At 46.5% G+C, this 24,199-nt stretch overlaps 1 protein-coding gene across 4 annotated transcripts in view; it reads left to right on the plus strand.

Moving 5' to 3' along the window:
* Nucleotides 1–888: 888 nt before the first annotated feature.
* Nucleotides 889–24,199, plus strand: part of sorcs2 (sortilin-related VPS10 domain containing receptor 2) — a 192,832-nt gene continuing 169,521 nt past the window's right edge. For all 4 annotated transcript variants that reach the window (XM_079758049.1, XM_079758050.1, XM_079758051.1 and 1 more), the window contains exon 1: nt 889–1,320. In XM_079758049.1, coding sequence (XP_079614175.1) covers nt 955–1,320 — 366 coding nt within the window. In that variant the 5' untranslated portion in view covers nt 889–954. The remainder of the gene's footprint in view (nt 1,321–24,199) is intronic.

The raw sequence follows: 24,199 nt of genomic DNA on the forward strand, positions 1-24,199 counted from the left end.
GTCCATTATTTTTGAAGAAGTTTGCTCTTTGTTTAGCTCCATAGAATAATGCAGTGTCATTTTCCAACACGGCCTTCTACATTTTATAAATCTTCATCTGTTATTCTTCATCTTACTGTATTATAACACAGAAATAAATAATATATTACAACATGTAATGTTTCTTGCTGTGTTTATGGGTTATTTTCAAAGGGGTTGTGTGTGTCACCGACGTCACGATAATCCAATCGAATCTAAACCGTAATCTGTATTTCATTATACAAGATGATTCTTGATTAATGCTCCATCTCTCGGTCAGACTAGCACCACAAAACACACCCAACCCCCACACCCTGCAACCACCGTGTCTGCAGCACTACCACTGAAACACTTTACACTTAGACCTTACACCAAATTTAACACTCTTAAAACTACACCTCTTTACTTATTATTACTATTACCACTGTTTTAGTTTATCTTATTATTAACGACAAAATTTTATTTTATTACACTTTACACTAAAGTTAACACTCTTAAACTACACCTCATTACTTATTATTACTTATTACCACATTTTTAGTTTATGTTATTATTTATTATTGTGATCTATGCTGCTGCTTATTTTTTACTTATTTTTTAAACATTGTATTTTTTGTGCTATATAGTTGTTGAATTTTACTCTCCTGTACTTGTACAATAAGATGTAATAAAAGTAAAATAATTCTGATTCTGATTCTGATTCGAGACAAGGAGACGTTCACACAAACGACGACAGGGGGCGCCAGAACGCCGCTGACGTGACCACGCTGGCTCCACCGATGCGTCCTACTCCCTCCCTTCCCCTTCTGTCTTTCTTCTTGCCTCTGTCCGTTTCTTTCGCTCGGCATACACAGTAGCACACACCTATCATCCATCGTATCTTCCGCACGCATCCTGCTCGTTCTCGGCTCCGTTGTCCGCGCGTAAGAGCGCTTTATGGTGGCGCACAGGATGGCAACCCTGCACCTGAAAGGCTTCGACTCCTCGCCGCACCTGTGCGTGGTACTGCTGATGATCGCCTCGGTTTGGATGGCATGCACCGGACCTGTACGCGGCGGCGACTCCGGAGGGTTGGCGTTGTACCGGATTGACGGGGCGGACCGCGCGCTGGACAGCGGCGATGGCGTCACGGACGGCGGATCGGTGGCAGGGGGAGCGATTGTGGAGCATTTGTCCCGTTTGAGGAGAGCGGCGACGTCCCAGGGCAGAGTGTCCCCCCTGCTGAGCAGCTCCTCGTTCGTGCTCAAGGGAGATGCCACGCACAACCAGGCGATGGTCCACTGGACGGGGGAGAACAGCAGCGTGAGTACCCGTTACCCGGTACCATATACCTGCTGTCCCGGTAGCCCCCGATGACGTATCGCCTCGACATCACCGCTCAGAGCCCGTCCTTTACGCAGCTTCTAATGGCAGTGCGTTACAGTGGATTAAGTTTTTATTGTTCTTTACGCACGCCCATTACGCACGTACGCACGAGCACACAGACACACGCACTCACGCACACAAACACACACATAAACAAACTCTAATTTCTCCTTCACATTTCTTCCTTTCTCTCTCTCTCTCTCTCTCTCTCTCTCTCTCTCTCTCTCTCACACACACACACACACACACACACACACACACACACACACACACACACACACACACACACACACACACACACACACACACACACACTATCCCTAGAGTTGAAAATGCCGGTGCTTTTTTCCGTTTAACGGATCCTCCTCACCGATGTGTTTTGCATCATGAGCGCATCATCTTATCAGGATATCTACTGATGGATGCGCCACCATGACCATGCGCCTTCGGTATGAGCCTACATGTCAGTGTCTGGCTGGAGTGGGCTTGAGAATCACCGAGGGCACCCTTTGAAAAAATTGACGCCATGATTGAATTATGAACAGAACATGGAGAGGTTATGTGTTGTATTTGATCACGTGATGTGCATTGAGCTGTGTTGTATTAAAGTCAAACGACACGAGCGCAGCGCAGTAGAATAACAAGCCCTTTGTAATTGGATATTGACATACTGTGTATGGTGGGGACATCTCTCTCTGTCTCCCTGTCTCTCTCTCTCTCTCTCTCTCTCTCTCTCTCTCTCTCTCTCTCTCTCTCTCTCTCTCTCTTTCTCTCTCGCTATCTCCGCCCCCCCGCCCCTATTTCTCCATATCTTAGTGCCTTGTCGATTAAACAGTATTATCACTATTTCAGTGGAGGGTCGCCGCCCTGACACCAATTCATCCATTTTATTTAAACATCATCTCCAGAAAACAAGAGGTGGTTTATTTTTTGTCATTTATGACATTTTGTTGATTGCAGGGCGGGAGTTTTGAATTGAATTAAATTGAATTGGTTACATTTGGACGACAGAACTCAACACTTATAATTGTGATGTAGGCTAATCATCGAGTCTTGGTGTTGGCCCCGACCCAAAACGGATCCCTCGGAAGGGCTGAGGGCCCAATCATTGGTACCCCATTTACTACGATGGTCTAGCAGCAATGAAGAGATCTGACATCACCCCCATACTCAAACACACACAAACAACCCCCCACTTCCCCCCCCCCCCCGATGAAATTAATTGTGTTAGTCTATGCTTCATTTTAACCCCATGGCCCGCATCTCTCCGAGCGCTAAAAGGTGGTCAACGGCTGGGATCTCAACTTCCCAGTCCAACTTAACAAAATAAAGGCTAAATGGCACAATCAGCGACGGCTGACGTTTGCAACAGCGATCTAGATGAATAGCTGTGAATTAGTGGTGTTTTAACTTCCCCCACCTCCCCTATTCCCATCCTCTAAAAACATGCCCGGGACACTCATGAACACGCTCTCTCTGACACACACTCGCATATCACGCATCCTTCATAATTGCATATGGGGATTGGGACTAGAATGAACAACGCATTTTCCAGCCGCAATGAATTGAAACAAGCCGGTCGTTATTAATGTTTGGCATGGGCAACCTCAAACTAATTTTATTGATTTCCTCTCCTTCATTATTTTGACAGTTGCCAAACGTTCCGAACATGATCTTTATTGGCCACTGTTGAGCAGTGTGTGTGTGTCTGTCTGTGTGTGTGTGTGTTTGTGTGTGTGTGTGTATGTGTGCGTGGGCTTTGTACTAGCAGGCCCACTGTATGCATTACACTCAGTTTCACAAACAAGCAAAAGAAAGTTTGACTCTCACAGTAAACACACGAAAAGACACTTAATTTCTCTTTAATAGACGGGGGGAAAAGGGAGTGTGTCAGAAAAAGGCGATGGGTATTCGTAATATTACGACCAGAAAGAGTAAAAACAGTAAACGCAATCTCCGTCAATACCAAACTTCAAGTTGACACACAAGAGATGCTCAGATGCTTGATGCTCTTGACGCTGTACCTTGTTAGCTCAATGGCAGAACAATTCCAGATTCGGTCTTTACCCATAATGCAATAGAACTTCAGCCAGAACTCAGAAACCCAGTGTTAGAATGTTTGGAAGACCCCCTGTAGTAGAACGGGACCCTTTCTTACTGTTCTAGTCCCGTCACTGACAGCTGAACCCTGGAGGACTTGGGGACCTGAAGGAGGACATCGTGAAGTCAACCGTTTTGGAATACAAAGGCCTTGACTGTCAGAATGGCTCGAATGTCATTTGAGGGAGAATAATGGGTACAGAATGCCCACAGGCAAACACACGCACGCACACATATGCACACAAAAGTACTGTCTGTTCCGGAAGTTACTCTGGTCAGAAACGCATGGCTTAAAACATGATACTAGCCTTCCGACTGGAAAGAGTCTCTCCGGTTAAAAAGGGCTCTCTTTGTTCTCTCTCCATCTCTCTCTTGCTCTCTCACTCACTAGCTCACTTTCTCTCTCTCTCTCTTTTTCAATTTTTCATCCCTCCACTTATGCTCTCTCTCTCTCTCTCTCTCTCTCTCTCTCTCTCTCTCTCTCTCTCTCTCTCTCTCTCTCTCTCTCTCCCCCCTGGTTTCTTTCATTCTCCCCCCCACCCCGACCCCCAGCCCGGGCATTGAAATGCTCTATTAATGTTCTCTGTTTGTGGTCCCCAACATGGTCCCTGTGTGTGTGAATGTGTGTGTTTGCCTGTCCTCGTGACCACCTCTCAATCGGGGTCCACTACCTAATGATTTCGGACGAGTAACGGATGACAGAGGGCCCTTACCTGGCATGTTGACCTGGTCTTTTGAGAAATTATAGAACATTTGAGAGAAGTGTGTGTGTGTGTGTGTGTGTGTGTGTGTGTGTGTGTGTGTGTTAGTGTGTGTTGTTCACTTTCTGGTTGCTACAGTGATTTACGAGTGGCAAAAGGGGAGCTGACAGTCTTAACTCTCCTTTGAAAGACTCTAGCACACACAGACAGGGACACACACACACACACACACACACACACACACACACACACAAACAAATATATCAATACACTCCCACGGCAGACATGCTTAACACTTCTGGGTAATGTTTTTTCCAGATTTAGGAGTGATCTCAGTGAATAGGATGCTACAGTTGACCTGTTATTACCTTTAATGTTGTGTCTCAAACCACAGATTAGTTTCCATGTACAATTCCTCCTGCTTTACTGTACCATTTTATAACATTGGACACAACTCCCTCTATTGGACTACAACTCATCCTTTATGGGTGCTTTAACTCTATTGACAGCCACTAAACGGTACATTATCATCCAACCCCCGTCAAGCAGTCTAATTAATAGAGATGGGACAACGGAATTGATTAACAGTCATCCTTGTGTGTGTGTGTGTGTGTGTGTGTGTGTGTTTGTGTGTGTCTGTGCCTGTGTCTGCCTGCGTGTGTGTGTGTGCATGTGCGTTTGGGGGGGAGGTAATCACATAACGATTTGTGTCAAAGGCCAACCTCAATAAATGTATAGCGACTCCACCCCCTTTCTTGCAAGCTTTCTTGTTCAAGTCATCGTGTATCACGTCTGTCATCATACTGTTACAAAACTCTCAGCCAATTTTCTTTTAGAGTCCTTAATCGTCCCAAGCCCATCCCTTGCTCTGTGAAGTTCATCGCCCACTGACACCACCCCCCCCAGCCCCGTCTCCTCTTCATCATCGTCATCGTCTTCATCACTCCCCCCCTCCCACCATCAAGGTCATGAGACGACTATCCACCATCAAGCCTGTCTCTGCACATCCCCTCTACTACTTACCTTCCCCCAACCTCTACACCCACCCCACTCCCAGCCCCCCTCCACCACCACCATCATTCTCATTCTAATGAAACACAAGGAAATCGTGGTCCTCATCTCAGCCAATCATGGTGAAGGATTATCCCCCTGTTTCTAATCAAATCTAATCTAAACAGGATACTAGCATCTGCATTTTATTAGCAGATTTGGAATTTTTATCAAAGGGGGGGGGGGTTCTAATGACGCACAACGTATACTCCAACATGCTAGTATACACACACACACCTGAATAACTCTTTTCTCGTTGTTTTCTCGATCACACACACGCACACTTGCTCGCTCTCTCACGCCCTCACTCAATCCCCTTGGCTTCTGACTCCATGCAGAAGGTATTGGTTCACGCTTCACATGCCGAACAGACAGATAATTTGACTCCCTCCTCCCCCCAACCCCCTGTTCCTCTTCCTCCCCCCGAGCCCCCAATGAATATTATTTGCACATGTGCCGCAAGCCTGTCACATCATTTCTCCTGTCTCTGCCCGTCCCGTGCACTCTCGTCCCGTGCGCTCTCGTCACGTGCACTCTCGTCCCCATAAACCTCTGAGATTTAAGGGGCCGTTCCTCAGGGAGGAAAGGAACGGAACGTAGGGGATCGTCTGTGTAGACAGTCGGGCTTTGTTCAACAACACTTCAGCTCTCTCGTGTCAGGTTGCGAGCTGCTAGCTCTTTGTGGTTATATTATTGTTGTTTGTTGTACGGGATGATCATGTCACGTGCAGGTAGGGGATAAGGTTTTGCCCAAAGGATGCTTACAGGTAGACTACTGCAGAGCTGTGGAATCAAACCTGTAGCCCTTCAACTGGGATTCAGTCACCTTGACCATTGGATGATCCTGCCCCCGTCCCCCATAAACCATAATCTATCACTTTCAACAATGGCCGTTGAGATGTGGGTGGTTTGGATGTATGTGGTTGTATATTCCCACTAGCTCAAAAGGACCTTAAGCTTTTGTGTTTTTAGTGTTTCTCCCTCACCTGCTTTCTCCGCGACAGGTCCGTGATTGCATTACAGCTCACTCTCGCTCTCTCCCTCAATGAAAATCCTTCTCCTTGACTTGAAGTGTTTTATACGCTAAAAGGAATACATATTGGCAGGCTCCACACACAAATCGTATTTCCTCTTTTTAGTGTGCCGGCATGCCAGCACACTAAAAAGAGGAAATCCAATTATTTCTGAGCTAGGCTTTTGTTTTAAAGATGACCTTTTTGTGATACAGTTGTCGTTTGCATGGAGAGCCAGCGCTGTGCTCTTGATGCATCCTCCGGCGCTGATTAGAACGCGAATCGAGCCGCTGTCTCTCCTGCCAAACACCGGTAGGTCTGACGCAGACGCAAGTCAGTGGCAAGTTAATTGGCTCGGATACAAGTTTGTGTACACACGACGTGTGCACATGCACCCTCACACGACCCGAAGGTGCACACCCCTTCGTGATTGTCCCAGCGGATACAAATCGGCGTGCGTGTCTGTCAACATGGATAGCGTTGTGGATATACCAAGGAGTTTCAAAGACAGCAAGCGTTTGAATGTCTTATTTTGAATTCAGGGATTGGGTTTCAATCACTCTTTTTACACGGTAAGAGCAAATCACGCGCACAGACGGAAACATGGACAGAAGGATGCAAGGGTGCGACGTGAACGAACGCATGCAAGTGTTCTCATGGACGGTACACACACACCCTTAGACTCAACACACGCAAAGCTAAAGAAAGACACCAGGCAGGTTCTGTCGGTCGCCGACCAGCCTGCCTTTCCGCGGTCGTCCTCTGCAGCATGTCCTTCATTATCGTCGTTGTCTAATGAACAAGTGAGCTTTGGAGACTTTGGAGTTTGCTGTGCCTATTTTCTTGAAACATGCCATTGTGATTATCACACTATGTGTGTGTGTGAGTGTGTCGATGTGTCGGGGGGCCGAGATCTTTCGTGTCACCTAGCAACGGCAAGTAAACAAATAAACAATTTGTTGGCGGAATGTCATGTGGTGTGCTTGGGTTATTCGGTTCCTCCTACCCCTTCAATCTCATCTCGCCTCCTCTCTGTCACGGTGTTGTCTCTATCTGTCTCTCACCCTCAGTTGGCCCTCATCTGCTCGGTCATCTCATCAACATCTCATCATCTCATCGATATGTGTCAGCCCCAGACCAGAATCTCACCTCCATTGTCTCCACACCCGACTGAAGACTTTGCCACCTCCATTTTCGACATTGTCTTGATACCCCCCAGCCATCCCTCCCTCCCGATCCTCATCCTCATTCTCATGCGGGCTTGGGCGCCGCGGTCGAAGGTTCTCTCGGTTCCAGCGGTCTGTCTGAGCCCCTCCGTCGGTCAGGTGATGTTCCTGTCGCGGATTCACACACAACTACACACAACCAGACACACATACACAGGGGCCCCTACATGATTCCTTGTACAGTACATGGTGTTTATTCGATATGTACTGCCCCGGTACCACTGCAAACGAGGGCAAAGGATGAAATTCTTTATTGCACTCGGAACGGGCCTCACGCCACAAACATTAGGGAGGGACCCCTGTGTGTGTGTGTGTGTGTGTGTGTGGGTGTGTGTGTGTGGGTGACTTTCTTTTAAACCGGTCCTGTGTTGAGTTCCGGGGTCTCTCCTCCACTGAGGAATACCTACAGAGTGAGTGATTTGAACCTCCACATTTCAAACCCCTCCACCTTCTCTTTATCTATTTCCATCGGTTCCATGAGATGATCAACAGACCTCATTCCTTACGTAATCGCCTAACATATTATGTATGTCCCTGTTGCTTGGTACATGTTCCCCCTTTTTCTTCTAGCTCTCCCGTTTCTTGGACTGAAATAGATGAAGCTATCACAGTCGCATCCCATGCAGTGCTGGGGTCCATTATCAGGTTTTACTGCACAAACTGACAGGGATATATTCAAAAGTAATGACTGCATAGCTGCTTGTGTATGTGTGTCTGTGTGTGTGTGTGTGTGTGTGTGTGTGTGTGTGTGTGTGTGTGTGTGTATGTCTGTGTGTGTGTGTGTGTGTGTCTGTATGTCTATGTCTGTATGTCTGTGTGTGTGTGTGTGTGTATGTGTAGGTGTCTGTGAATGTGTATGTGTGTGTGTCTGTGTCTGTATGTCTATGTGTGTGTGTGTGTGTGTGTGTGTCAGTCCTACTTTTTTATTATATAACAACCGTCTCAAACATTAAAGAGCTCTGTGCTTAAAAGTGTGTGAAGCAAGTCAGTTTTGGTCAACAAGCATTTTCTCTTTCTCACTCTTATTTGTTTCGGTCTCCAAAATGGCTTCAGTGCTCTAAACTGCCATATGTGGTTGTTGTATTTTTGGAAGAACAAGTCCAGCACGATAACTCTCTACCAATGAGGTCTACTGGAATGATGGGTACACACACACAAACACACAAACACACACACACACACACACACACACACACACACACACACACACACACGCGCAGAGCTTTAATGCCCATCAGACATGAATGGGAATTAGCATGTGTTGATGGATGAAGGCTTAGCGGTGGGAATTTTCCGCCCAAAGTACAAAAATACAAAAATGAACCGGGATTTTGCGACTTCTGTCGACCGCAATTACTGTGCCCTTGTGGCGAAGGGAGGGCGAAAAGGAGGACTACGAAGGGGGGGAGAACGAGCTAGGATTCAGAGACTCTCTTTCATCTAGGCTGGAGCCTGAATCCCGAGGGCCAGGCCGGTAGCGGGCGTGCAAGCAGATAACAGGCCGCGCGTTGCGTTAGAAAACGACGGTGCCCGGTCGCTGTGATCCACGGTAACAAGCTATCTTGCAATAGCGCTGGGGGCTAGCAGACGGTTGGACTGTTTCATGGCTTCGTTAGCCTGCTCTCTCCATCTGTGTCATACTTTCTGACCCCCCCCTCCCCTCACAATCTCTGTCTGTCTATAACGCTCTCTCCCTCTCTTCATTGCACTCTTTACCACTAGCTCTGTCTGCCTCTCCCTCTCTCGCTCTTTCTCTCCCTTTCTTTGTCTCTCTCTCTCTCTCTCTCTCTCTCTCTCTCTCTCTCTCTCTCTCTCTCTCTCCTGTCTCTCTACTTCCACACTTCTCCATCACCCTATCTCTTTCTCTCTCTCTTTAACCAATCTCTCCCTCTTCCCCCGTCCTTCTGTTGGATTCTCTCCCGTCTCTCTTTCCTGACCTTCCTCTCACTCACTCTATCCTTCTGTCTTCCACCTTTCTCTCTACCTACACTCTCTGTTCCACTCATCCGTGTGACATGAATGCGAGCGAGGGAGCCCTGTGCCTAAGAGTGAAAAGCGAGAGGGATGGAGGGTTGGGGAGAGATGCAAATCACAGACAAATTGAATTATTGTTTAGTAATGGCCCTTGTCACAACATGAGCAAGCGACAGAGGGAGAGCCAGAGAGAGAGATTCCGCTACTAGTGTTCTATATTTAGTGTGGCCTGCAAATGACGGGTGGCTGTGTATTTTGGTATTTTTATCATATTTTGTTGTGGTTGTTTGTGTGTGTGTTGTCTGATATAACAATTTGACCTATCTGAACAAAGACGTGCATTGGGGTGGGTACACACACGCACAGTAATGTACACGAAAATGACCGTTTTACAAGCAGGGGCGGTATATTGCCAATACTATTGTATCTATATTATGATAACGCATTGCAATGCAATCCAATACAGTGGTCTAATAGGTTGCAGTAACTTCCTCACTATTGGTCTATTGGGATGTCTCTGTCAAAAACCCGGCCCCCTGGAAACGGGAGAGTGCAGGATAGAGAGCCAGGTCCTTCTATGAAAGTGTGTGTGCGTGTGTGTGTTTGTGTGTGTGTGTGTGTGTGTGTGTGTGTGTGTGATGAGGCATCATTTGGATTTTTTGATTCTCTGCTCCACCTTCTCTAATACACACCCCATCAGCGTCTCTGTGTGAGGACATCATACAGACATGCAAAAAGGAAAAAAACTCCCAATCGTATTAACCCCCCTTATACTGGGCACTCACCGCACAGGCATGAATCTCTCTCTCTCTCTCTCGCTCTCTCTCTCTCTCGCTCTCGCTCTCCCCTACCTCCTGTCATGACAGCTGCCCCCATCAGCCAAACCAAAATAATCCTCAACAAACAATATAACTGAACCAGGTCGCCAACCCTACTGGGGTTCAGGCTGTTGCTAGCGGCTTGGCCGGCTGAGCCAGACTACATCCGTGAACACAGCGCAGGGGTCTTTCTTGGTGTGTGTGTGTGTGGCTCGGTGTAGATGCAGTACCCTTTCCTTAGGGTTCTTATTTCTTGCAATATTTTCTGAGTCTGTCTGACTGCGCGCACGTTCGTTCCAGACAGCATGCCATCATCATCGTTGTTTTCCATAGCGTACGCTTTTAGGGTGTTCACTGCATTGCAGTGACCCTCAATGCTTTGAGTGCGCATGCACAGGCCCACATGTGAGAGATCCTTGCAGCCCAAACAGGGGGTCGCTCCTCTGTCCGTCCGGGTGGTCCTGCCGAGGAGACGAGAGCATTCCCAGGTTTAGCTCTTTTGGAGAAACAAGATTATGCGTTTTAGTGTTTGTCACGCACGCCTCGCCTCTCCCCCCGCGCACCTCACGTCCCCTCGTTCTGCAGGGTAGTGATGCTCCGGCGTTTGCGTTCATCTCAGAATTGCAGGGAAATTCAGGACTTGTCAGAGTTGTCGAAAGGTTCTTTCTGCCTGTCTGACAGTTTGAGGGACTGGGCGTGTGTTTTCGGGTAGTGTTTCGGCTGGTCGTGCCTGGATTCTGCTGAGTGGTTGACTACAACTGTAAGGTCCCACGTTTCAAACTGTCAAATGAAAAAGCAGGCTCCTCTTTTTTTCTCTACCCCCCCAACCCTCTTTTTATTCCTGGAGGTGGCCTTCAACGCGGCGGCCCGGTTGGCTCTGTTCGCTGCTTGTTTCTGGGTTAGAGGGGGCAGTGGGGTGGAGGGCCAGTTTGCTAGCTTTTCTGAGCAGCGTCGCTGCCAATGTCGCACTGGGGTCGTCCCAATGACCCCATTCTAATTCTTGTGACAAATTTTGGCTTTCGGCTTTGTCTTTTTTGTTTTGCCTTATTTTTATTCAGAACTTTGAATTGGTTCTCGATTGAGGCGGATTCGGACGGGTTAAGAAGACGCAGCTGTCAAGTGTCATTCGGCTCTCCGAATGTTTAAATAACAAGCTTGATGGTGATTTGTTATGAAGGAAAAACCTTTTTTTTTGCATTCCATCGGCACTCAGGATAGTCACTGCAAAGCATCGAAGGGTTTTATCCTTTGGAACTTTGCTTTATATATACTACTAGATGTCAGAGGTGGGGGTAAGTCACTCATGTGCAAGTTACAAGCAAGTCTCAAGTCATAACCTTCAAGTCTCAAGCAAGTCCCAAGTCGCTGTGGTGAGAATCAAGCAAGTCACAAGTCAAGTCATTGCTCAGGTCAAGCAAGTCACAAGTCAAGTCATACAAAAATCTGATGATCTAACCCAGTTTCCACATTTAAAATTTTTGTAAAGAGAGTGGTTCATAAGTTGAGTTTTATTTCAACATTAACAATAGCAATGTCTTAACATTAACAATAACTCAAACTATTGCAAAACATTCCAAAACCATTATGTGAATAGTTTGAAAATGTTTTTATGATCATTACCTCCAACCTATGAACAGAATCAAATAGAACCTCTAGGTGGCTGTATACAAGAACAGTTCAACAAGTCAATCTCCCTATATGTTGTAGAATATTATTTGCAACACATGGCATCAGACGTGATAAAAATGAATGTTTCAAAAGTAATATCACATACACATACTGTAGGAAGGGGAAATAGTAATACACAAGCCTGAAAGCTGGTAGTGATCTTGCTGCCTCGCAACATACATTGACTTACAATGCATTGCATTTGCAAAAAAAATAATTTGACAGTACTTTGTCACTGAGTTGTGAACGATGGGGTTGCATTATCGCCCCACCATGGCTGAACACACGTTCAACAGGTGCACTTGATGCAGGGACTGCCATAACTCTTACCGCCACCTTGAACAAAGAGGGGAGGGTGCGCCTGTTTATGGCCCAAAACTGAAGGCAGCTCTGTCCATCACAAATGTCCAAGTAGTGGTTCAACTGAATTTGGGGACTGGAACTTGAACCATCTTAATAAAGAACAGCCCAGTCTGACGCTCTGGCTCTGACGGTGTAATTTGGTCCTGCTCATCGGTGGCTGGACTGGTCAAGGTCGTGGTCGTGCCAGCATCTCTGAGAATCAAGTCTGATAAACAAGCAAAAACAAGTCACAAAATATTTCTATCAAAATTTCAATTTTGTCCAATTCATTAACATAAATGTGGGAGGGAAAATATTAGGAACACTTTTCAATATAACACTCTACAGTACACCACTATCACCCACTACAACCTCAATAATAACTATGAAGTAGAATTATCACCTTTCTGACTGACTCGGATTTTGACTCTTTCTGACTCTGATTGTGGCAAACAGGATTTGCATTATCATTGCTACACAACCATCAATCAAACACATAGAAATACACTCTCTATCCACCCATAGTTTATCTCAAGCCCTCGCTCACACACACTGTCTCTCTCTCTCAAAAACTTGAGGTGATGTTAATCTGCAATGAAAATCCGCGAGTCGCAGCTGTTATCAGCGTGCATCATTTACACAAACACTGTTAAATACAGAAAAAAGCCTTCTCCAAATAATTCCCCCCCCACTGCTTCTAGCCCCTATGCGTCGCATATAGTGCATAACCACTTTTTGCGCCACTGATCTTATGCATATCTTCAATTGTATGTTAGCTTAATAAACTACTGTGTTGGAATTCATGTTAGCAAACGTTACCTTTCTAGTTAACGTCTGAACCATTTGACCAGCCAATAAGTTAGCTAAAGACACTTTTACTTCGCATTTTATTGAGAAGACATATACATTAGGTAGCGTTCTACCCAAGTTAAGTTTAAGCTATGTTAGTGTTAGAAAACTTAGCTTTCTAACAGCCGTTACAGCTAGCTAAAAGACGCAGTCACGTAGCTTACTTTTTTTTGTGTGTTTTTTAGTGACGGATGAAGTTGGATGTTGTGGTGATCGCGTCACTGATTTTTGAGCTGCAGACCTTGCATACCGCTGTCCTCTTTTTCTTACCGTCATCCACAATGTAATCCTTGAACCCAAATTGAATTATTTTTGGTCTTACCGCCTCCATGACTGGTGCTCCTGTAATGACCTGCTCACACAGCGGCAGTTTGTCCGTGCAGAGCGCAATCACCCGAGATGCGTGCATTCAGTGCACTGTAAAATCACCTGATCGTGTTTCAAAATAAAATAATAAATATGTATATATAAATACAACATCATTTCTAACTTAATCTAACTTTAGATTAAGTCATCTGTCTCAAGTCTAAGTCAAGTCTCAAGTCATGAAGACCAAGTCCAAGTCAGGTCGAGTCTTTTATCAGTGTTAGTCAAGCAAGTCTCAAGTCCTCAAATTTGCGACTCGAGTCTGACTCGAGTCAAGTCATGTGACTCGAGTCCACCATGTCTGCTAGATATTATATGACTATTGTACAATATAATTCTTATTTAAGAGCTGGAAACCAAACAGACTGTTTCTGGGCCGAATATATCGCCTCATTATCATCAAGGCTCACCTGGGGCCAGGAAAAGCCTTCCGCTGGAACGGGACGACTGGATATAGGGTTGTGGAGAGGCCGGGCAGACCTTAACGTGAACTCCCACAACGCACAACTTGCCAACGTGTTGCCGATGATGCATTTACTGCGATGCCAACGCTTGGGGGAGTCGTCGAAGGCAAAAAGACGGCGTGTGCGCCATCATCGATCCATTAGCTCCTAGCGTCTGCTAGCTAACACCTTTCTACCTGCTACTCGGCCGTTATCGCCGTGACAATGACCCTGAACCCAGATGGGTTTAATGGTTATTATAGTGGTGTGGCACATCCCTCCACCAGTAAAAGGCCACCATTTTGGAGGGGGGGTGGAGGGTAGAGATCCATTTACTGCAGTAGGATCTCGTTTTAAACACCCGTATTGTAAAGATTATTGTGGTAGGGCTCGGGAGGAAAGTCAGTGGGGGGGGGCGGGGGCGGGGGGGAGAGGTTAGTGGGTGCAAAATTGCAAGGTAATTGCTTTCCCGCCCAAATGACAAGGGAAGTAGCGGCCACTTCCTATGGAATGAGCCTAGTAACAAACCACTGTATACAGAAGAGCCACTATCTCCACTACATCACGGGGAAATAAATTGGCTATGATTCAGTGTTTGACTGTTTTGTGGACGGGTATTGCATGTTTCATCTGTGCCCCGACTACTATTCACAATTCCCAACCTCTCTCCTATTGTCAACCTCTCCCCCTACGACTGCTTTTTTACAAATAGTGACACAATTTGTCAGGGGCCAGACGCCTGCTATTGTGACAACAGTACGAGTCGCCCGCTTGTTGTCGGGACAAAATGTAATTTTTCATGATGAATGCATGACATGTGTGGTGGTGGCTGTGCCGCTCTTAGCTAACTCGGGGCTCGGTTGCAAACAGCTGCTCTCATGCTCGCAGACGTGCACTTGGATGCCAACGTGCACACACACACACACACACACACATCAGCCATTTCCTTTAGTTGACGCCTAAAGGGGCATTTATGTGGAGGTTGGCATGCAGAAAAATCATCGTCAACATAACTTGGACATTTGTGTGGAAAACACACAGACACACACACAAACACACACACACACGCACACACACACGCACGCACGCACGCACGCACGCACGCACGCACGCACGCACGCACGCACGCACGCACGCACACACACACACACATATGCAGGAAAGGAATCCTGAGTACACACTTGCATAGTGGGGCGTGTTGACAGCTGTCTAGGGCATTTCTGTTTGTGTGTCCGTGTGTGTGCGTGTGTATGCCTGTGTGTGCCTGTGCGTTTACGTTACGGCTGCTTTTAACTTCAAGGGTCATGCTGTAAGCACACATGTCCCTTCCCTAATAGCCTGTCTCTCTGCGTGAGTGCGTACACACACTTTTATATGCGCAATGTTGGTAAATCCTGCCTTTTGAATATTTCTTAAGATTGTGTCCCTTTTCCAGAATGGCTGCTGTTAAAGACCACTTGTGATCTCCCCCCCCCCCCCCCCCCCCACTCGACCCCTCAAGGCTCTGTAACGGACCCAGCTCAAGATCAGCCAACAGAGCTATGATTTGCCATCAAGTGCCTCTTGAATTCTGCCCATTATGGGACAGAACCGCAGCCTTTGCGGCCGCCTGTATTGTCTAAAGCTTTGCTCAAACTAGCCGAGATAGCTTTACTCCAGCGAGATGAGATGGCTTAACTTCAACTACCCGAGATAGCTTCACTTTAGCTAGTGGGCTACAAAGCTTCACTCCATCTAGCCGAGCTTGCTTCACTTAACTAGTAGATAGCTTCACTGCAGTCTGCTACTAGCCTATAAGCTTTAATCTAGCTAGCCGATAGCATCAATTCAATTCAATTACATTTAAATTAGTTTATTTTTCAAGAGCTTAGTTAGCACAGTTAGAGGTGACAGGTAAAAGCGAGACAACAGGCCAATGCGTTTGGGCGTGGCTCCCATGACAGACAATGGCATCGCTGGATGAGTCACTGGAACAACTGGTGCTTGATTCTGCACATACAGACACTTTGATGTACAAAGAACCAGGCTCATGCATGTACTTCAAGGGCCTCTGCTACGTGCTTCATGGTGAAGGATTTCACACGCAGGAGGACCTTTATGTACATTTACATGTCAATGGGCTACTTCACATGCAACAACAATGCAGAACATACCAACGTATTGCTTTGAACACACACCCACACACACACACACACACACACACACACACACACACACACACACACACACACACACACACACACACACACACACACACACACACACACACACACACAGGGGTCCCTCCCTAATGTTTGTGGCGTGAGGCCCGTTCCACTCAATCCCCCTCGACAAGCAGCTGTCAACTTTCCATGTTTTATTCAGCTTTTCTTTTCGGTTCTTCTGTTGTTGTACCTTTTTCCAATCTTCCAATCTTTCCAATCTATTTTTCCAATGAAGGCTATGTCCTCGTCCTTTTTCACTTTTTATGGAATTGGACCAAATCGGACCACTTTCAACTGACGCACTGATTTGGGCCCCAGACAGAACTTGCCAGAATTGACATGGCGGGGATATCTGATTTGTACCTAAATAATATGACATGCAAAACAAACAAAACACTTTCATGAATCAGAAAATCAGCCCTTAAGGTAGTGTTTAGCAACCCTCCAAAGAGCTGCTTCTTAAAGGAGAGAGCCACCATTATTACCCCAGCCCAAGGCCTGGTTGCTTTGCTCAGCAGAACCCTGAGTTAACCCAATCACCTTGACTATAATACCCTTCTCCTGAAAACGATATGTTAAGCAGTTGCAAAGAGGTTTCTAGAAGGGTTTCGGAATGGAATGTATTGTGACAATCCCCTAGTCTCTGCTGACCACGCAAAACACGAGGACTCTCGCTACAAAGGTTTGTAATGGTCTTTCGTGGCAACCATCTATTAAGTCTAGGGCCGCAAAACGTGAAGCCTTGCTTCTGTTTGCTTCAGTATCAAGCAGCCTCTGCTTGATACTGGACTGGATTTAAACTCCTGGTACTATTTAAACTCAATATACAACCCCAGAGAAACCAGGTGGAACACCGATGGAGAAATAAATGCAGGGAGAAGCAAGTCAGTCACGTCAAGTTCTCGAAGATAATAATACAGAGCATGCACAGCTGGAAGAGAGCCCAGATGCTTTCTTGTTTACACGCCAAACTGAAGAGTATCATGGATGCAGACAAACATAGTTAATAGGATTCAACGAAAATGTGGAAGAAACTAGTGAAAGAAATGGCAGTTAGGGAGAATATACATGTGGTATCCTATTCAGGCTTGCTTTATCCGTGCAGCCTTGAAAATTACTTTACGGACATGGTGACTAGGCGGCTAGGTCTTACTGTTATCACCCTCACGCATACACATACCCCAACCCAGCCTCTCTCTCCCCTCCTCGTGGCTATCCTTTTGTCTGAGGCCAGGATTCTCATACCCAGCCAGACAATGGCTAGGTAACCCAGCCCTGAGAGAGAGAGATAGAGAGAGAGAGAGATAGAGAGAGAGAGAGAGAGAGAGAGAGAGAGAGAGAGAGAGAGAGAGAGACCAAATTAGATCTTTGCGATGCCCGCTCGCATAAGAAGTTAGAACGGGGGTGGTGAAGGCTAATCTGATAATAGGCCCCCTTTGGCAGACTCTTCCTGCTAGCCTTGCACAGTCATCTATCAGTGCTGTTCTCCCAAACTCTCCTGTAATTACATATTCTCACCGCGGAAACTGTGGGAGATGCGGGCAAACATGGCGGATAAACACGGGAGGAAAAACCTCTGATGCGTGAGACATTGCGTGAGGTTAGAAGGAAGGAAATAAACGGCCAATGGAAAAAAAGAGGGAAGGATTCCTCTCTGCTCACACAGAAAGAAAATGAGGGACGGGGGGGGGAGTGAAACGTTGGTTACCGTGCGTATCGAATTATCACAGGATGTTGTCAAACCGTCAGTCAACGCCTAGCATTGAACAAAGTATGCATTTCTTTACGAGTTCTTTGTTCTCCTTGTGAAGCCGTCACCACCACCAGACCACACCCCTTTTCTGTCAGGAACTGGGCACCTGTGTTGGAAAACCCCCAGCACTGCATTGTGGGAACGTGGCCAAGGAGAGGAAGAGGTGCAGAGTTGTGGTGGCACCAGATTCATTCTAGCAAGTGAGCCACTGAAACTGCCACAGGATGTAGAAAAGCTGGCAGGACTCGTCTCTCTGGTGCACCATAGCCATTCAATCCTGAGTCCTTCACTGTGAAGGATCAGGGCAAGCAATGGAAATCCACTCCCTTCAGAATGGGACTAATTGCTCTTGCAGACCCACATTTTGACACAGTTATATTCACATTAAAATATTTTAAACTCCTACGGTATCTACGCAATTTTTCGAAATCCTGTCTTGTAAACTGCCCAACTATTTTCTTGGCGATACAAATAGGCAGCCATGAGTTGTAGTGGGCAGCCTGGCACTGAGGGCATCTGTGGAATGCCGGAGAATGATTCATGGTTCATTGATTATCATTGGTTCTTGGATGCCATTAAGAGACTGGCAAGCCATCAGAGGGATGTCATATGTGGTCACCGTCGTGATCAGAAAGGCCTTTTTCCAGACAGCAGTGGGTTCCAAACTAACAGTCCAGCAGGGGGAGAGCTCTAATCAGTGTGAGTTGTTGATGCTTTGACCCAGATCTGCATGTGTCCCAGGTCCAACGCTCATGTATTGTACAGTTATGTATATATATATTAGGGAACCCTTTTCATCATTCTCCCATTCCCCCATCCACCGGTTATCACAGACAACTTTTTGCAGGGAGCACCAACTGTTGTCAAAGGCTCTATGTGTCGGCCCCAGAGACCCCCCAATACTGCCCTTGCACCCCTTTGTTGGCCCCCCCGGTGCAGAAGGGTCAGATTGTCACTGATGGTGCCTCCGAAACCGAAATGAAAGGGAAACAGCTTTGGAGTGAAAGTGAAAAAGTTAAATGTGAAACGGCTTTGCAGGGGGGTTTGGATAAGGGCTGTATTCTGTTAACGTCTTCAGGAAGTCTGACCCCAGGCGATCGAGGGCGAGGGGGGCTCTGAAAGCCTGGAATAAATACTGTATATCAATCACCGAAGTCTGTGCCACCATCTTCTTCCACACAAAGACACGCTCTGTGCTTGGACAACCAACCACTACAACAACAATAACGACGACGAGAGGTTATGTGGCATTTCAGCTGAGCCTTCCTAAGCCTCTGTGTCGAGTGAGTTGGTAAAAATCAGATGAGAAAATACCATACGGTTACTTTTGTTGGAGCACCCATTCCATTGTGCTTTCAGATTTTTTGTGGCATGTTATGTGCAACAACGGCTGAGTACCGCTCCCATCTACCCGTCCTCAATTAATGAGCTTCAGTCAAATTATACAATGGTAAATCAACAGGCAAAAAGCAATGAAAGAGGCAGACGTTGGTACTACTTAGACAGCCTTGGCTTATGCACAACAATTCTTTTTCGAGTTTGACTAGGACAACCCTGTTATGTTTCAAATATAGTATATATCTAGAAAAGTCACTTGCGTTACTGAACTAAAGTCTGTTTTCCTCCCCTAACCCTAACCCATTTCACAGTTCCAAAGAAACACACTTTTACCAAAGTACCAACACTATCTTTGTGCTTGAGATGACCAGACTCCTGGTCCCACACTGGTCTTTGGGTCAATGAGATATGGTGTGGGGAGACGGAGGGGGATCCTACCATGGACCACTGTTGGCTATCATTGTTTCCCACTGAATAACAAGGCCCCCATTTAGCCCAAACCCAAAGGGCTCCTTTGACCAGCAAACCTCTAACAAAAGCTTTTTGTGAGGGCCAGGCCAGATCGTACCCTTTAATAATAATAATAATCGGACAATGCATGTTCACCGTTCAATGAAATACTGACCCAGAGAAGGGGCTCGGGCGGAGCTAATCTGTGATCGAACTTGGCAGAGCTGCGATAAAGGGTTAGAACATCCTTGAAAGTGATCCCGACTTGCCTATTTCTGGTTTGTCACGTGGTTGAAAGTGGGATTTTTCCCCATTAGAATACTAGATGCATTCTTTGATTTAGATCAAAAAATGAAATTGGATGTTAATTGCATGAAGAAAAATGATCTCATAGGCCGAGAGAGAATCTGCTGGTGATATTGACTCTTTTCCTTTTCCTGGATATCGCTCTTTTTGTTCTTTCATGGCTGCCTTGCACACCATCTTTCCCTCCTTCTGAATATCCGCTCTGCCAGGAACGCCACAATCACCATTCCCTTTCACTGGGAGACCAAATTAAATAAAGAACACTCATCCAGCATAGATCCCAGCACCACCACCAACAGCGCGCCGTCGCAAACAATGCTTTATTATACCGGCAATAACCATAGAAACAAGGAGAAACAGAAGAAGCCCACAGACATATAGCGACACACACGAGGTGGAGCTGGTGTCAGGAAGAGCCTGTGTTACTCAGTCTGTAGAACACTGTGGCCAGTAGAGAAACAATGGAGAGCAACGGACAAACACACCGCTGAAAGGGACCTGGGAAGCATCTATTGGACACCAGAGGAACATTTCCATCTGCCCCCCCCGTGTTCTGTTGACAGCGATTTAAACGTTGTGATGAAGCTCTCTGCTAAAGTGTGACCTGAAACAGGGGGCCGGGTGGGGGGGCACCTATCCTGAGCTGCATGTTTTGCGAGCGTGAGTTTGTGCGTTTGACACTGTTTTCCTTTTTGTTTTTTTCCTTTCATGCATGAAAATGCAGGAATTGTTTAGCTGTTCGTTGTGTTAGCCTGAAGGGAGGGAGGGAATGGAATACAGCACCAGTCAACTGTGACAATGGGAGAAATTGAGAGAGAGAGAGAGAGAGAGAGAGAGTGCGAGAGAGAGAGAGAGAGAGAGAGAGAGAGAGAGAGAGAGAGAGAGAGAGAGAGAGAGAGAGAGAGAGAGAGAGAGAGAGAGAGAGAATCTTACATAAATAACCCAACCAGAATAGGCCCGTGCAAACTACCTGGCCCTGTCTGATGTCCTACTCGTAGCATGAATATGCTAATAGAAATTAGCTTATACCCACGGAGGGCCCCTTTCTTGCGAGGGGGTAAATATGCTGTGTTGTTCGCAAAACAAAGGAGACGCATTGGAAGGCATCACGTCGAACCCCTGACAGGTGTCATGAGCAGGAGATTGAAAAGGGAAAAGCAGCAGGAGTCGACGGAAGCGGCTATGGGACGTGTGCCTTCACGAGCGCACATGATTTATCCCCGCGCCGTGTCCGTCACCATACGGACGGACTGCTAATCAGCATTAGCTCCAGGAGCCCTTCCACAGGGCTGCCCCGTTGCCTATGTTCAAGTACAACTCTGTGTAGAATAAGAATGAATCACACACACGCACATTTTTACCTTTACCTCTTTCTCCTTCTTCCATGTCATTACCGTCATGCTTGCCGCAAACTGGTTGCCGTTAGCCTCCGCTGCGAGGGCTTTAATGATGAAGCTAATGACTGTCACCTGAGGTTGATGAAGCCCTCACCGTGGGCTGTGTGGGGGGGGGGGGGGGGGGGGGTTGGGTGATGGTGTAGGTCGGGTTGGGGTGTGTGCAGGTGTGCCAGCTCTAATTAACACACGGTAATTAATTTGCTGAGGAGGAGAAGGGGGAGGAGGGAGCCCTGAAGGCGGGGAAAACCTTCCCCTTGGTTACACGAGGGGGGGTGGGGGGGCAGTGGGTGGAGGCGGGAAGCACTTTTTTTCAATTTTCCATCGTGAAATATCTACTGTGGTGATAGAAGCACACGTAACTAAATGGTTTGCTCAACCAGAGAATGAGGACAATCCCCCAGGTCACAGTGCTAAAACTGAATGTGGAAACGATTAGAGAGTTTAAAAAAGACCAAGAAAAACCAAGGAAAAGCCTATGAGGGCGGGCCTTCATATCGGGGCGGTGACATGCAGAAGATGTTTGTGCTAATAATGACCTTCTTCTCCTGGGTTAACAATATTTGAACAAAGTCCCTTCATTTCCCCAAATCTTGTGGACTGAGCACATATTTGATGAAACAGAATCCAATAATGTAGTGTGGCTCGGAAGAGCCATTTTTAATGTTTTAAAAGCTCTTTCTGTGTATCAAAGTGATCTGCTTTATCTCCAGTTGGTGTAGGTCTGCTGTCAAAGACGTTCAAAGAACTAGCTTGCAAAAAAATATCAGCAGACCTTTGTTGGTGGTAAAAGACAATTCTAATATGCTTTGTGTCTGTGTGTGAGACAGTGTTTGTGTGTGTTGTGTTTTCTTGTGTGTTTGGAGAGATGGTATTTCATCTGCTGAGACCGGCGTCGATCAAAATCTAGAAATTTATTCAGAAGTCTATTAATAATACAGTTATTTATAATTCATTTGATTCAGCTGCCTCTCCCTATGATTCATTTTTGATTCAGCGTTCAATCTAAGAAGTCTTGTAAATCTAGTAATTTACACAGGGACGTCACGTTTGCACACAAAGAATTGCTGTCCTTGTTGTCACTCTGAATCACCCTCCGTCGTCAGCTCTGTGTAATAATAACCTTACTAATGTGCAAATTTAAGCCAATATTTCCTGGAGAATCATAGTAGGTCCGTGTGGGTGCTCTCTCTCACCCCAAGGTCACCACTGGTGTGTGCCTTGCCTTTGTGTGATTTCGTCCAACTCAACCTCATTACATTTTACTTCAGTTTTTATCAATGGCTGGTTCCCAGATAACATATCCACAACAAATGCACACTGTGTGTGTGTGTGTGTGTGTGTGTGTGTGTGTGTGTGTGTGTGTGTGTAATTTCTGGCCTTGATTGGGGGATTATTTTAATAATTAATTGTTTCAACCATTAATTAAACATATTGCTCAAGGATGGCGCCGGGCCGGCTGTGGGCATTGGGGTTCGAACCAAGAACCTTTTAGCTGGGAGTCGGATACCTTAACTGCTAGACATTCTTGCATTTTGTAGAGCTGTACCAGGCTGAGACACATGTTTTTTCTGAACCAGGGACCTCGATATGTCATCGGGGAGAGGCGCAGTAAACGGCAGTAACGCTAATACACTGAATTATTACGGTGAATTATCATCATGTCCCTCATTTGTTGGTGATTCAGTTGGGAGCCATCGACGCTAAGCCATCACCATGGATGTCACCTTCTCTGTGCTTTTATAGCCCAGATGGAATGCGCCATTCAGGCTGCCATGAAATCGAACTCCTTTCACTCCTCCTGTATGACATATCCCCCGTTTCCTTCACCGGCCGCCTTCCGCCGCCTCTCTGCCTGTCACCTGTTTGTCTGTCTGTTTCGTCTGTCCTTCCATCCAGCCCCCCCACCCCCCTCTTTCGTATTCGAGCACTGTGCATAAGTTGAGCTTTACATCATCATGCAGACAAGCCCACATAGACACGGGTGCATGCACGTGTGCGCTGTGCACATACACCCACACCCACACACTGGCTCCAGCAGTCTGCAGTAGTCAGATAAGAGCACGCTGCAGATAAGCCATAGAAATGTTGTCCTTAGCAGGCCTAGAAAGAGAGGCGAAAATGCACACCAAGTCCCCACTGTTCAGATTGACGCTAGCCACAGTTGGCATTGTTTGACCCAGTGGTCGCTAACACCCATGGCTAGCACGGTATGAGCTAACACCCATGGCTCGCATGGTATGAGCTAACACCCATGGCTCGCATGGTATGAGCTAACACCCATGTCTAGCATGGTACGAACTAACCAGGCAGAATGACATAGTTAGTTGATGGACTTTGCTAAGTCCCTAGGAACTCCTCAAAAGCCTTTCTTATATTGGTCTTGCCAGCTCATGTCTGTCTGTCTGTCTGTCTGTAGCTTTTCATAATTATTAATTGTGAAACAGTGGGATATAAAATGTTTGGAGATGCCATTGAACGAAAAAAAAGATAGTGTGCTTGAACTGAATCACTGTCGTCATGAGCTGCATTCTGTACAATCTATGGACAAGCAGTAGCTATCTAGCAGACAAAAACTGTCACATTCTTCAGCGGGGGAATCCTTGATGGCTATGGCAGTGGTCCAGTTATCCAGAACTTAGAGACGTCTACACAGCTTGGGTTTGTTGATGGGTGCCAGCTAGTGCTGTCCTTCCTGGATTTCAGTGGGAGGCCTCTGATGCCCAACGCTATAACTGATGGCTAGCGCTATAACTGGATCCGTTCCACCGCTGTCTGAGCCATCGGGTAATTTCGCTACAGTCTGTAACCTCCATTAGCC

Source organism: Pollachius pollachius (genome assembly GCF_949987615.1).
Source record: "Pollachius pollachius genome assembly, chromosome: 20".
NCBI classification, from domain to species: Eukaryota; Metazoa; Chordata; class Actinopteri; order Gadiformes; family Gadidae; genus Pollachius; species Pollachius pollachius.